The sequence below is a fragment of the Anabrus simplex genome, chromosome 3, assembly GCF_040414725.1.
Source record: "Anabrus simplex isolate iqAnaSimp1 chromosome 3, ASM4041472v1, whole genome shotgun sequence".
Taxonomy (NCBI): domain Eukaryota; kingdom Metazoa; phylum Arthropoda; class Insecta; order Orthoptera; family Tettigoniidae; genus Anabrus; species Anabrus simplex.
This window is the reverse complement of record NC_090267.1, coordinates 194,199,325-194,214,452: the sequence shown is the minus strand read 5'-3', so window position 1 is coordinate 194,214,452 and position 15,128 is coordinate 194,199,325. Positions and strand designations below refer to the sequence as shown.

The window sequence follows — 15,128 nt, the reverse complement described above, 5'->3', positions numbered from 1 at the left end:
TTGGTTAAATAAAAGAACGGCTGCCAGTGGGATGATAAGTTGCTGAAGTATACACTGGCATCTTGTCCTGTTTAACTCGAAGACTGATGACACTAGTTCTTCTACTCGTTCTGATGGATAACTACAGACCCGTCAACTTGATAAGTGTAGCTTGTAAGCTCTGGGAAAGCATTCTTCCTCATAACATTAGACACCTTGGCAAAATTTCTAACTGGTTTGATAGAAGACAATAGTTCAGGTTTAGGTAAGCTTATTCCAGTGAGGCTCAACTTGCAGAATTGCAGCACGATACAGCAGATATTTTAGATTCAGGAAGTCACATGGACTGTATCCCTATCGACCTATCCAAGAGTTTTGATAGCATAGATCATGGGAGAATTTTTCACGAAAATGAGGGCTATGGGACTACACAATTGAGTGACTGAATGGGTGACTAAAGCATTATCTGATCCTGTAGAGATTAAGAAGAGGGTTCAACAAGGCAAGTATAATTTATTGGACTTGAATACTAAAGCAATTTATTGGACTTGAATACTAAAGCATCGTTAAGACATTTCTGGAGGGGACAAGGAAACGTTAAGCAAGAAAACGTACTGTTGTTTACACAAGAACTATCCACAGATAATGGAAACACTCGATTTCTTTTCTTTTTGCAATGAGTGCGTTTTATGTCTTGCATGTGCAGGTACAGTGAAAGCTATTACAGTTTTTAAGAGGAGAGTATTAAAAGGCATGAAAATCACTCGACAACAAATATGACATGAAAACATTTGCATTGGGGCCCATAAAAGGTATCAACGTATTATTGCAGATCACACTCTTTGTAAAACAAATGTTGGTTGAAGCCTTATATTTCAGACTAGTGGATTGTTTAGAGGTTACACTCGGCCATGTGTGAGGGAATGACTTTGGCCACCATCTTGAATGTGAAAACACTTCGACCGACTCAAAAACTCTAGAGTGCGAGTTTCAACATTCACACCATATCCACAACTAAGCTATCATGAGACAAAAATGCAGCAACTTGCTAGTCAACATCATACCATTATGTTTCCAATCCAAAGGTAGGCTATCATGCAAAACATCTTCATTACCCTTCACTGTACCACTCAACACAAAAGAAATTTCTAATTTCTGAATGGAATGTGAAATATAAGCACGAACAGGCCCACTGCATTATTCAGCAATTAACATTCCTGAGGCTAAAGGCTCTCTCCTAGAAGGTGCAACTTACCTTGTGAAGTTCAGGAATTCGAGGCCTTTTCCTATTATTGTGCAACTTTCCCTGATCTGCCTACTGTGGCGAGGTCTCTTATCTGTGTAGGAAATCACGCTCCTTTCACAAGGGACGACAAAGAACATTTTCAAGGCTAGGAAAATTGCGATTATACTAAGCAGCAATAATAAAATCAATTATTCCTTTAAATGGAATAGTTTATTTCTTCCACAATTTCTTCATCAATTGTACAAAGTGTGGTAATAGCAAAAATTTGTGATGTGGTAAGCGAGGTAATTTTATATAAATTTAATACAATGGGAATCGGGACTTCACATTTACAACATGCAAAGCGAGGAACGCACTAACGAGATTTCACTAAAGGACATAGTAGGAATAAATGATTAAACAGTTTAGATCTAAGAATCATAGAAATATTCAGCCACCTAATCGATACCTTTATTTGCCTTTGACAATTTTATAAAATCATTAATAGTACATGTTTCGACTGGTTAGGTGTAAATAAAGTAAATGTATGCACAATATATGTTCTTGTATTAGCAAGAACGTGCCATGTCGGAGTATCACCTTTACATAAAATTTCTTGTTAAGTATATCTTATTCAGCTGTTAAGGACGTACAAGTTCGGTGTCATAGTAAATTTTTATAATAGTTACAAACAATTTGACAACGCAACAAGCTGTATATTTAAAAGATTGCGTAAGTTTTATGACTTATCTAGAACCTGGTAATAATTGATTTAGTCTGTATTTCAATTACATAAGCTTTAAGGTATACATGCAATTGTAAATAACACAAAACTCACAAGGTCTTGTTTATGTACATACAATTAGTGTAAGTATTTTATTGTAGCTATCAAAAATGTCCTGCAACAACCTCCTAGGCTGATGATGGCAAATTAAGTTGCTAAAACCGGTACCAGAAATGACATTAAATAAAAATGTGATGTTTTAATAATTTCATTATTTTGTAGCACTGAACAGGTGGAAAACCCTACCCTTATCTTTGATTGTAAATTTTGGTTCAATACGGACCATAAATGAAATTCTTGACATAATAAATTCCCCCTAACAATATTTATTGTTTCAGAGATGGGAAAGTTGTGTGATTTTCTTTCACCTGAATATTCCTAGTTCTGTTACAGAAATCGCTTGTATTACTAACTATGGTCTCCATTGTGAATTAGAAATGCTTTCTGAAGAACACCTGTATAAATTTGGCCAAACCATACGATGGGCTATTTCTGTATTTTACTATCAATCTTATGGATTTTGGGCAGTGGGCATTCCTGGGTTCATATTTATTAGGGCTATTCGTGTCCTTGGAGTTAAAAACAAATCCTATTTCTTTTAACATCTTTTTAAAATTCTTTTGAACTACTTTTGTTGGATTTTTCTTAATTAAAGTAGACTTGCCATTTTTTACGTCTTGCATGGTTTTATGTGTTTAAAAGGAGAAATTCCAGTTTTATATGAAAGATCTTACAACCTTAGCAGAAAGTCAATTGACAATTTTGGAATAAAGTATACAGATAAGACAGTTGAATTGCAGATTACAAAATTGAAATATAATGTTTTTCTTTTTAGGTGTAAAATAAGGATCAGGATTTAAGGAAAGGATTTTTTTAGGACTAAGAGCATTCAGCCTTACAACATTTTAGCATATAGTGACTGATTCAATAGGATTTTATTATTTTTTTGGGGGAATTTTAATTTGGCAAGGTTTTTTATTAAAGGACATAGTAAGGATAAATGACTGAACAGTTTAGACACAGAAAAGGGATGTTTTAACATTTATATAATTTATCTTACTGATGACGGTGTTGTACAATGTGTCAAGTGACCTCAAGATAGAACAAATTTGCAAAATGAGAGTAAAATAAGACTTTAATAATACTAGGGATGTTTAAACTGTATAATGAAAAGTATAGGGTAGAATTAAGACAGATTATAACAGCAAGTCTAAGTATTTTTGTTGATTGTTTTGTACCACTGAGGAAGGAAGCAGTTAAGCTCTCAAAACATGTATGGAAGAAGAGATAATTAACCTGGGAATCTTAAGATCGGCCTCCTAATCAGTTGATATGAACAAAATTTATTTTATATGATGCTTGGATTAAGCAAAGCTTGAGTCATAACTCAACATTAAAATTGGCAACCATCAGGCAGATTGTCTCTTCCAGATTTTATTTGAAAAATAAAATCCAACACTGTACATGGTATTTCAAGTCAGGGAGTAAAAATGGTGCCTACAATCGCCAATTAATTTTTCAATGCAGAGTCCGCTATAAAATGTGAAGTATTGACAAGGCAGAAAATGTTTTCACAGATTGAATGTAAGTCACTATGGACAAAATTGAACCATCATGGTTAAAATAATCAATACAGATGGAACTTACGATGGTGGAGAACTCATAGTACACTTGCACGATACATGGCACTTCCTCGTGCAGTTACATGGGAACTAATGTGTGAATCTACAGGAACAGCAGTTAGAACATTAATTTCACCCTCTTCTCCAGTCACTTGTTTGTTTCTGTTACATTGTTTAGGTGTCACACTTCCAGTTTCACATAACTTGTTGAAGAGATTCATAAGCAATTGTTGAGATAGATGAAGTCTATTAGGATATCATTCTGCATACAGAGCACAAGAATGAACAGCATTCTTCCTACATTCTCCATATAAAATTAACATGTTGACTATTTCAGCATTGGTGAATACTATCTTCCATTACGTCCTACTTTTTGAAGTATCACAAAGTAACTGACAACGATGTCCGCCTCCGTAGCGTAACGGTTAGTGTTATTAGCTGCCGTCCTCGGGGGCCCGGGTTCGATTCCCGGTACTGCCAGAAATTTAAGAATGGCAGGAGGGCTGGTATGTGGTTGAAATGGTACATGCATCTCACCTCCATTGGGGGTGTGCCTGAAAAGAGTTGCACCACCTCGGGATGAGGACACGAGTTTACTTTTTACTGACAACGATAACAATATTGCAATGCAATCAATGTACTGTAAAGGAAACAAACTTGAGAACATCATAGCAACTAAGCAATTGAATGGAGACAACTGTCGGTATGTAGAAATGTCAGACTATGATAGCTCATTAATTACTTGTACTAGAATATTGGATTTTAAAAAAAAGCACCAACTTTTTTGTTGATGTCAAAAGGCATTGTTCCATTTCAAAAAATTAACTTTCTAAAATAATACATGCTCAATTATTAAAATATCTGCTATAATTATGAGCCCTTGGTTACACTTTATTTCTCTCAATAATAATAATAATAATAATAATAATGACGTATGGCCTCCGGAGAGGTTTGGTACGGACCTTTTTCTCGTAGACGGCCTATTATGCAACCTGCATGTCTGTGAAGATGAGGGTCCTACCTAGGATGATTTCTAATGCTGAAAACACACACACACACACACCCCCCCCCGAGCCATTGGAATTAACCAATTAAGGTTAAAATCCCTGACCCGGCTGGGAATTGAACCTGGAGCCCTCTGGACCAAAGACCAGCACGCTAACCATTTAGCCACGGAGCTGGAATATTTCTGTGAGAAAAGCACATCAATAACACCTTTCATTTCAGAAATATTTGGGGTGGAAGTTTTAGGTGATTCACCCTGTATATATAAACAGGTATTGAAACCAAGTCGGAGTTTACATGATGGTAAAAACTTATTTTATAATACCAATAAAAATGGTCCATTGTTGGACATTATTGGTAAGCATACTGGCCTTCAGTTCAGAGGGTCACGGGTTCGATTTCCGGCCAGGTCGGGGATTTTAATCGCCCAACACACTCAGACAACATACCACACTACCAACCACCACCGGAACACGCAATAGTGATTATATCCCTCCATATATGGTTGCGTCAGGAAGGGCATTCAGCCATAAAACACGGCCAAATCCACATGTGCGATGCAGTTTGCGCATGTGACGCCACAGGTGTGGTAAAGAGCTGTAGGAAAATGATAATAAGAAGAAGATTCACACATTCAGAGAATCTCACGCGTTACAAGTTTTGTGTTACAATGTATAAACATACGGGATTGAAGCGTGCAAGCTACGATTTATAATTTTTACTAAGAAAAGTACAATTTCCTCGTATTCATTCAGTAAAATGTGATATATTTACGTAGCCTGCTTCAAGTTTAATGCTTGACCAAAAGTAAGGCTTCTGATTGTTAAATATCTAAATAAAACTCAGAAAATTCGATTGTAAAATTACCATTGTTTCACCACATTGCGGCATGGACTCATGAGTTGGGTACCGTACCTTTTTTAAGAGACTGGCCAGCTAACGAAATAAAACGCAGGAAACTCAATCGTAAAATTAACTAAAAGAAATTAAGGAAACTCAGTCGTAAAATGACCAGTATTTCGCCCCAGTGTGGTGTGGACTCATCAAGACACTGGCCGGCTAGGACAATGCACTGCCGACAAACTAGAGGAGAAATGCATCTCCACTTCAGGTTAGCATGGCACGGGCACGAAAATACTGTATCTTCTACCAGGGTTCAGTGCAACGGCGGTTTGATGCATGTTCCTGTGTGTTTCCCATGATTAATGTTGAATTCTAGAAAATGAGCTCTGACGTTTCTGGACCCATCTCTATTCAACATATTTTCTTCTACGTGTAGCTGCCTCTGTGGATCAGTGGTAGAGTGTTGGCCTCCAGATCCCAAGATAGCGGGTTCAAACCCGGCAGAGGTAGTCGGATTTTGTAAGGGCGGAAAAAAAGTCCATTCGACACTCCATGTCGTACGATGTCAGCATGTAAAAGATCTCTGGTGACAATTGGTGTGTACCCGACAAAATCCATTAAATCTCAGCCATAGATGCCCAAGAGAGTTTCGGTTTACTTGGTCTGCCATCTAGTGGACATAGAGTAAAATGGAACGTCGAAATTGACGAGCAGACAGCCAGATGGCGTCAAATTGAAATGTTTGCACACAGTAGCTGAGGCCATACGATTATTATTATTGAACATTATAAATTTTCCAGCTAACTCGTTCCTGGTTGCCAGCGTTTCGCCCCCGTGTGCTAGGTTGGGCTCATCAGGTGGTATCTAGCACACCTACCAAGACACATGGTTAGTGCATACCGTGGAGGCCACTTGTCGCAGCTTCTGGTGTTTTCCTACTGTGTTGATAAAAGATGTCGTCTACTTCATCGACTGTGGTAATAATACTGATTCTAAGCCAAGGAACATTTTTTTAAACCATTAAAAAAGTAAAAAAAAAAAAGGTCAACTTAAAATCAAGTAAATAAGTACTTGTTTGACTAGTACTACAGACAACTGATATGTTGCCAGGAGCTTGACATTTTGGGAACTTCCAACTTTATATTTTATTTCTAGCTTCTGTGTTCACAGTGATCTTGCCTGTATCATTGATACTGATTATGTAGAAAATTCAATAATAAGTACACATGACAAACTGAAAACAAAGCAGCAATAGAGCAGTACTAAGCCAAGCGAGGCAATCACACATCCCTTTCAGAGAATCAAACAACGACGGAGGTACACCAATTCCTATCTGTGGGTAGCTATCATACCTACTTCGAACAGCCATGACAAAAAGTGCTTTTAGAGGAACACATTATATTAATGGTCATAACACTTTTCTTTTCTATTAAGGCACGTGGCCCATTTAGAATTTCCACTCTACAGTTTAGCGTTAAGCCTAATCAACTACATATTGTAGACGTTGCCTTAATGGAAACTTAACTCTAAGATGAAATGCTACCAATTTCTTTTTTTCCACTAAAAGGGAACTACTAAAATAATTTGATTTCTTTCCCATCTTCTCTTGACAAATAACAATACGCTGAAAATGCTTTTATAATAGACCCTCATGTTATATAGGGATTGTAAGAAGTGTAAGCAATAATTATCATATTATAGAATTAATTCTAACTCACTTTTTCAAGCCACATCAAAATGCACTCAGCATGGAATTCATGTTCACAGGGTAGAACTTTCAATTTTTCTCCAACTTCATGATCTTTTAAACATACTGGACACTGAGTTCCTATACAAACACACAAACAACAAATAATAATGCATTAATTCTTATTTTGCACAAAAAATACACAATATAAATGCAATATCAGATAACATATACAATATTACAATACGATAAACAATTAAGCATAGAAATAAATAGCTTTGCTAATATTCTGTGCACCATGTCATGTTAACTCACTAATTAACTGTCTGCCTCCGTAGCGTAATGGTTAGCATTACTAGCTGCCATTCTTGGGGGCCAGGGTTTGATTCCTGGTACTGCCAGAAATTTAAGAATGGCAGGAGGACTGGTATGTGATTAAAATGTTACGTGCAGCTAACCTCCATTGGGGGTGTGCCAGAAAGAACTGCACCACCTCAGGATGAGGACACGAGTTTACTTTACTGATTAACTACATAATTTAGAGAGATAAGAACATGAAATGGAACATACAATAGGATAAATACAATGAAAGGTCAGTGAGGAAAGAGGGAGTAAGAGGAGATAGAGACAAACATGAAAACACAAAGGACAAATAACTGCTAACTGTATTGGCAAGCATGGATGGCAAACAGAATGTAACCAACCGGTTCGGTAACTATAAATATCTAGCTTCAATAGTAATGAGTGAGAAATGGTTAGGTTTCACCGGCTATCAGTAAGACTTACATTCAGTGACAGATTTCTACAAAGCATTTGTTAGGTTACGCTAGGCTGCATTAGGTTGGGTTACGTTATGTTAGGATTTGTTAAGTTATGTATTTCTAGGCTAAGTTATGTTAGGCTACATTAGGTTACTCTGAAATTAATTCTACAGTTTTCCAAACAGGTTCAATATCATTCTGAAATGCGCTTGGATGCTCTTGTGAACGGTCGGCTGTTGAGAGAGCTCTTGCATTATTGTAGTGATAAAGTAGTTAAAACCTATTGAAATTGTTTAAATTTTGTGTGTGTGTGTGATCCATTTAGTGCTATTTATATATTGGTGTTTAGTGTTTGTTGGTAGAAATTTGGAGTAGTGATATTTATTTGAATTTTATAAGAAGTAATTCAGTTGGTGTTCAGTAGATTACATTTTCTAGGTTAACCCAGGAGAACTCGCACTGATATTTTTTCGCCAGAACTCGCGCACGGTCTTTTCGACCGCACAGAATCCATGGGCCATTATTTAATGCACAAATTATTTTTTCGAACACAATACACCGAAACGTCATATCATAGCTTTATTACACAAATGTATGTCTAATCAGCTGAGAAAATATTCTCAAAGACACAAAATAAAGACATATTCATTTCAATTGACTACTTTGAACATCTGTCCGTCAGAACTTATGGCTACCGATGTTTAAAAATTGAACTCTTGAAATGTAAAATGCAAACCATAATAAACATTAAAGAATGAAAACCCACTCAAGTCCCAATGCATCAGTCATTAGTAATTTTCATCACCTATGGCTGCTTCAAAACAAATCTCGGAACTAAACACTGAGTGCAATACAGGAAAACCGTCCAGAACTTGTCAGATCTCACAAATGCTGAAGAATTTAGTCATCATCCCCCTCCTCCTGTACGATTTCAACACTTTTCTCCGCGCACTGGAGACATGATGGCCATGTGTGCTCTTTACATATGAAACGTGAACATGAAACGCATTTAGTTTTGGTTTTCCGATTCTTCTTTCTGTCACAATAAGCACAGCGACCATTGTCTGTCTGATTTACAGTCTGGTGACGTTGGTCCTCTTTTTCAATACCCAAAATCCTATGCAAACGTATCTTTACGGAACACAAACAAAAGAACAATGCCAAACGAAAGGCCTCACGCGCGGTGGAAAAGACCGCAACTTCCGTTGGGGTCAGAGTTTCGTCCTCCCGGTAACAATGGACAACGAATTTAGATTAATTGTTACTGCACTAGCGTTGTCAACTCTCCAGCGAAGGATAAGAGAAGCAAAAGCAAGACGAGATGTAAGTTCATTGCAGATTACAAGTGAATAAATGAATGTGCGGTCGAAAAGACCGCGCGGCGAGTCCTTGCGGGTTAAGTAGGCTAGCTAGGTGTACCTTGTTTCGAATTTAGGTTTAGGAACTACTTTAGGTAAGATAATATTAACTTTACATTTTTAAAAAAAATATCTGTAGGTTCGTTGGTATAATACTTACAAGGGCAGATTATCATAAGGAGTTATAACTCATTGTAACTTCCGCCACAACTTTTCTGGTATTTCGTACAGATATCCATTCAAACTATCACGAAGGTAATAATTTATTTAATTAAATAACACGATATGCCTGTAAAATTCAATTTAAAAAGAAGTTAAAGAGAATACACGGTAATTTCACGGGATAATTACGGTACCTACTTAACAGCTTTTGGACTGTTGACGATTGTTGCGAAACTAGGCACGGAATATCATTTGACAAGACCAAGATCCTAACAGCTATCCCTTGGAATCTGGAAAGGAAAATCCGCGAGGCTATCGAAATCAAGAAACATCCGAACAACATAAATTTAGAAGAAGGATACAAGATCAGTAATTCTTGGATGCCTATCATTCATAGTTTAAGACATACAGACCACAACATAAACACACGGGCCGCAACCCCATTACATAACAGCGCGGGCAAGCCCCCACTACCTGGCTGTGACATATACTTTCCAGAAGTCTCGCGAGACAGCCAGGGCTTACGTCAGCCAGAAAGGCTAGGATATAAAAGGCCAAGATCAAGGCCACTCTAGTAGTGTAATTTCTGCCTGGGAGACTGATTACATCGGATCGAGTAGGGGTATTTCAGTCGCCTTGACAAAGAATACTGCAATGTATTCGAAATGTCGGCAAACTGTACGTGATATGCGTACAAGTACAACACGGTTCAGCCGGAAATTAAATTAAATAAAAATCTGTTGTTGTAATTGTAGTGTAATTGTAATTAGGATAGGCTTAACTGCAGTTTAGAATTGTGCAATTCTTGTGTATTTCTTTCATATTCAGTAATTAACAGCAGTTTTTATAATAATTGAAATTAATAGGGGTCCTCCTATTCAATACAAAGACATTTATTAATGTGGGGCAAACAGGACACAGCTTCACAACCAGATATTCAGAACACGTCAACGCAGTAAGATACAAGTTTTCTGCTATAGGCCAACACATTCACGACTCTAATCATAAGTTCACTGACATAGAACATGATTTTGAGGTACTTCAAATAGCAAACAAAGGGCCAATCATGAACAATGTTGAAAATTGTTTAATTCATTGCGATCAATATTTCAACCCTAACTATAATTTAAATGAAATTTCCGAGAAATCTAATAATCTTTTTGATCTCTTAATTTGCCCCATATTGAAGTGAGAATTAATTCTTTGGGTCTAACCAAGTTCATCACATGCACGTTTATTTTACGGCACCAAACCACAGATCAAACAAAGTGTTAATTTCACATGACATTAAACTCTGCAAGATCAACAATTTCAACAAGATCAAAGAACTAAAGATATATACGAGGCGTGTTTTTTAAGTAAGGTCCGTTTGAAAATAAGTACACAATGAAAGGTTATTTCAAAAACGTAAAGTTATATTCAGAAAGTACATACTTCACTCTATTTTTGACATAGTTGCCAAGTTTGTTCAAACACTTATCATACCTCGTAACCAATAGGGATGTATAGAACTAGCACCGATAGAGCGCACTGCTGTTTTACTGGGTAAGCGCAATGCACTTTTCATTTGTCTGCTGTGTACTCATGCTGCTAAATATCCACGAATTTAAGTTCCTTAAATTGTTATTTTCGTGACTATGTCGAGCTGTTGCAGTGTTCCTCTTTGAAAATATCAGAGAAGCCCATTTTCGTTTCACCAGTTTCCACAAAATAATGAAATAAGGAAGAAATGGTTACATCCTATTAGAAGGAAAAATTTCGGTGAGAAGAATCTGACCGAAAGTATTAAAGGGTGTTCCCATTATTTTTAACCCGGTGACTTCACGAAAATTTTGTTGGGCAAGAGCGATTTACGAAGGAGAATAATTCCTATTTTCTACCGATAAACTGATTAGGCATTTTGATAACAACCACCAAATTTATGCATTTGAATTTAAAGGTGAGAAAGCAAGATTAAAACCAGGCGCTGTTCCATCGCTTTTTCCGTCTACCACGAACACAACGAAAACATTGAAGAGGCCATACACCAAAAATTTGCCCGATTACCACGATAAGCCTACAATATCGGAATATGCAGAAATAACCTCCCTTGAAGTACGGGAAGAAATCGTGAATATACCCGAAGAAGTGAATGTTACACTTGTAACTTCCATTTTCAAAGACACCAGCACTCAAAAAATTTTACGGGTAATTTGGTTGTTCAGCAAGCAATGCGTAATCGTGATGCTATATTGCTTTATACAGGGTTTGTAGACGTCCAAGATCGTAATTTGGTGTTTGCTGTTCTGGGAGAAAACAGATATAATTTACAGATATTCCCTCCTGAACCCAGACTGTGTTTCTTCTTGACTGTTATGAAGCTTAAGGACAACAAATCTGACAAAGAACTAGGCCTGAAATTCGGAATCCATAAAACTACTGTTAGGAGAAATTTAATGTTTGGATTAATTTCATGTACTGTCAATTTAAAGAGTTGAACATTTGGCCTGATAGAGAAAATATCCTTTAAAACTGCCCCCTTGCTCTTAGACTAGAGTTATAACTGGTGCAATTGAGATTATACATAGCAAAACTTGTTCCAAGTAGTAGTAATAATAATAATAATAATAATAATGTTACTTGCTTTATGTCCCACTAACTACTTTTACGGTCTTCGGAGACGCCGAGGTGCCGGAATTTAGTCCTGCAGGAGTTCTTTTGCGTGCCAGTAAATCTACCGACACGAGGCTGTCGTATTTGAGCACCTTCAAATACCACCGGACTGAGCCAGGATCGAACCTGCCAAGTTGAGGTTAGAAGGCCAGCGCCTTAACCGTCTGAGCCACTCAGCCCGGCACTTGTTCCAAGGGCAAACATTCCACTCTCATAGGGCAAACTGGCCTAAACCGTTTGGTAGGGGGATGCTGAAAAGTTTATACATTTCGGCTGCATGTTTCTGAACACTGAATAATGCCAGTCTTGGGCAAGTGCTCTAATGCGTAACTTACAGCAGCAATATGCTTACAACATGCCTTTGGGCCTGCTCCAGCAAAATGTTCACATTCCCCTCCTATAATATCACGAGGTAATCCTAAAATAAACTTCACATCATAGGTCTTATGTTTTGTGTACTCGGATTTCACAGCACTGCATTTTAGAATTTCAACCTTTTATAAACAAAACAAACTTTCCACTGAAAAGTCTGTATCCAATGTAACACAATGATTTGTAGTTGGAAACAGGTGTTCCATCTATTTCCGATTTTCTAAATGCGAAATAATCCATCAGATGTAAATTTGTGATAGTGATCTTCACCTTATGGCTGATGGTCAAATATTCAAAGGAACCGGCACTGGGAAACTCAAGAATATTTACATGCCTTTGGAGGTGTACAGAGGCTGTATCTGCAGTTTCATGTAAGCCATCAACCTTAAAAAATATGCGAATCGAAGTCTATAAGCAAGGGGAGCAAGTGGATGTTTAAATATCTATTTATGATTTAAGTCTTGTGGAGGTATATTTATATATTTATCAATGTACAATACTCAAGTAATTGTTATATTAAGGAAAAGGCATGCTGACTTCTATCTAATTACCGCTGTACTGGTACTAATTCTTCTTTCCTCCCGCTAGTTTTAGCGTTTCTGGTCCGTAGCTCATTTTGCAGCTGTTCAAGGCTTAAACGCTGAAAATCGTCCGTAATATACCAGGTGATATACCTATACAATGAATTAATATAGTCTTGCAGTAAAACTAGAGAAGATACAATCGGCTTTAGCTCAGAAAAGTCGGTCACATTCTATACATTACTCGCAGCTGACTAGGATAAACATAAGACGATCGCCTTGCGCTTACCCAGTAGTACATGAGCGCTATCTGGTGCGAACTTTCTCTGCCTACATCCCTATTTTAAAATACCCTCTTCATAGAAACTTGCCGCCTGCTCCAATAACCAAGAGTTCACTGCCGTTTTCACATCGTCGTCATCATTGTAATGGTTGCCACTGAGGTGATGTTTGAAGTGGAGGAACGGATGGTAATCGCTCGGCGCAAGATCAGTACTGTAGGGTGGGTGGTCTAAAACTTCCCAGCCAAAACTGTCCAATAAATCACGGGTATGACCTGCAGTGTGAGGTCTTGCATTGTCATGGAGAAGGACAACTCCCTTTGTCAGCATGCCGTGTCTTTTGTTTTGAATCGCTCTGCGTAGCTTTATCAGGGTTTGGCAGTATGCTTCTGGATTGATAGTGGTTCCTCGTTGCATGAAGTTGACCAACAAAACACCATGCCTATCCCAAAATACCGACGCTATAATTTTGCGCTGGGACAGAGTCTGTTTGGCCTTCACCTTTACAGGCGAGTGTGTGTGTCTCCATTCCATGCTTCGTTGCTTCGATTCGGGCGTGATATGAGAAACCCATGTTTCGTCTCCAGTTACGATCTGACTCAAGAAGCCGTTACCTTCTTCATCATAACAAGTCAAGAACTTCATCACAGACTCAAATCTTCGGTTTTTGTGGTCCTCTGTTAGGAGTTTCGGGACCCAACAGGAACAAAGTTTCCTAAACTTTAGGTGTTCAGAAACAATGCTGTAAAGCACTGATCTCGACACGCCAGGAAATTCGTTTGAGATACCTGTTATTGTGAAGCGCCTGTTCTCACGAATCTTCGCTTTAACTGAAGCCACCAAATAGTCCGAAATCAAAGAAGGGCGACCGGAGCGGTCCTCATCATGGACGTTGTCACGGCCATCTTTGAATTGTCATACCCACTTACGCACTTTGCTTTCACTCATAACAGTATCACCGTACACTTCGCAAATCTGTCGATGAATTTCTGCAGCAGACAGGTTCCTTGCTGACAAAAACCATATCGCTGACCGAACCTCACATGCGGTGGGCGAGTTGATAGTCTTAAACATTTTGAAAGCACAGAACAGAACCGTACAGTTTAGCTACAGAGCTGAAACTGAGGACAGTTGTTCCCGAGGCATGCCAGTACACGACGCACGTGCTCGTTGCGATATGTGCGCGGAATACTAGTGTCTACAAAAAAAAACTGACCTTACTTAAAAAACACACTTCGTACAAGCTGGACACACCACCATGTGTATACAACAACGGAGTCATTGTCATTTTAAAAGGATTTTATACTGAAGTGCAATATCATCATGTACCATATTTTATGTAATATTTATCTATTCAGGTGTTACAGTGTGTTTTAAAGTTGTATTGTGTTTGCCTGATTTGACTCGTTGACTAATGATGGCACAAGTTTAGTGTTGAAACTAGTACCTCATGTGAATGACGTGATTATTTCACATTAATAAATGTCTTTGTATTGAATAGGAGGACCCCTATTAATTTCAGTTATTGTAATTCCACTTCAATATGGATCATGAAATTTCTAAATATCAGCAGTTTTTATCCTGTTAGGGTGTTGTAGGATAAAAATAGAGTACTATCAAGTAGTATTGTAGTACAGTCTCGTATTAATTACTTTACTGTTGTGTGATCTTTGAGTGCTATCCCGACAATATATCGCTCCATTCATTTTCAAGTAGTATTGTAGTATAGTCTCGTATTAATTACTTTACTGTTGTGTGATCTTTGAGTGCTATCCCGACAATATATCGCTCCATTCATTTTTTTTTTTTTTGCACACAAGTTATTTTATTTTTCCTTGTATTTTCATTTTTTCCGTAAAGAATGGCTAAGGAGTGC

General features: G+C 37.7%; 2 protein-coding genes across 2 annotated transcripts in view; one reads left to right on the top strand and one right to left on the bottom strand.

Moving 5' to 3' along the window:
- LOC136866138 (E3 ubiquitin-protein ligase RNF181) overlaps positions 1-15,128 on the bottom strand; it is a 171,466-nt gene that overhangs the window by 9,095 nt on the left and 147,243 nt on the right. The window contains exon 4 of the mRNA XM_068226627.1: positions 7,177-7,286. Within this exon, the coding sequence (XP_068082728.1) occupies positions 7,177-7,286 (110 nt within the window). The remainder of the gene's footprint in view (positions 1-7,176; positions 7,287-15,128) is intronic.
- The window catches only part of LOC136866139 (protein abrupt), a 251,341-nt gene that overhangs the window by 185,713 nt on the left and 50,500 nt on the right, over positions 1-15,128 (top strand). The gene's annotated exons all lie outside the window — the stretch shown is intronic.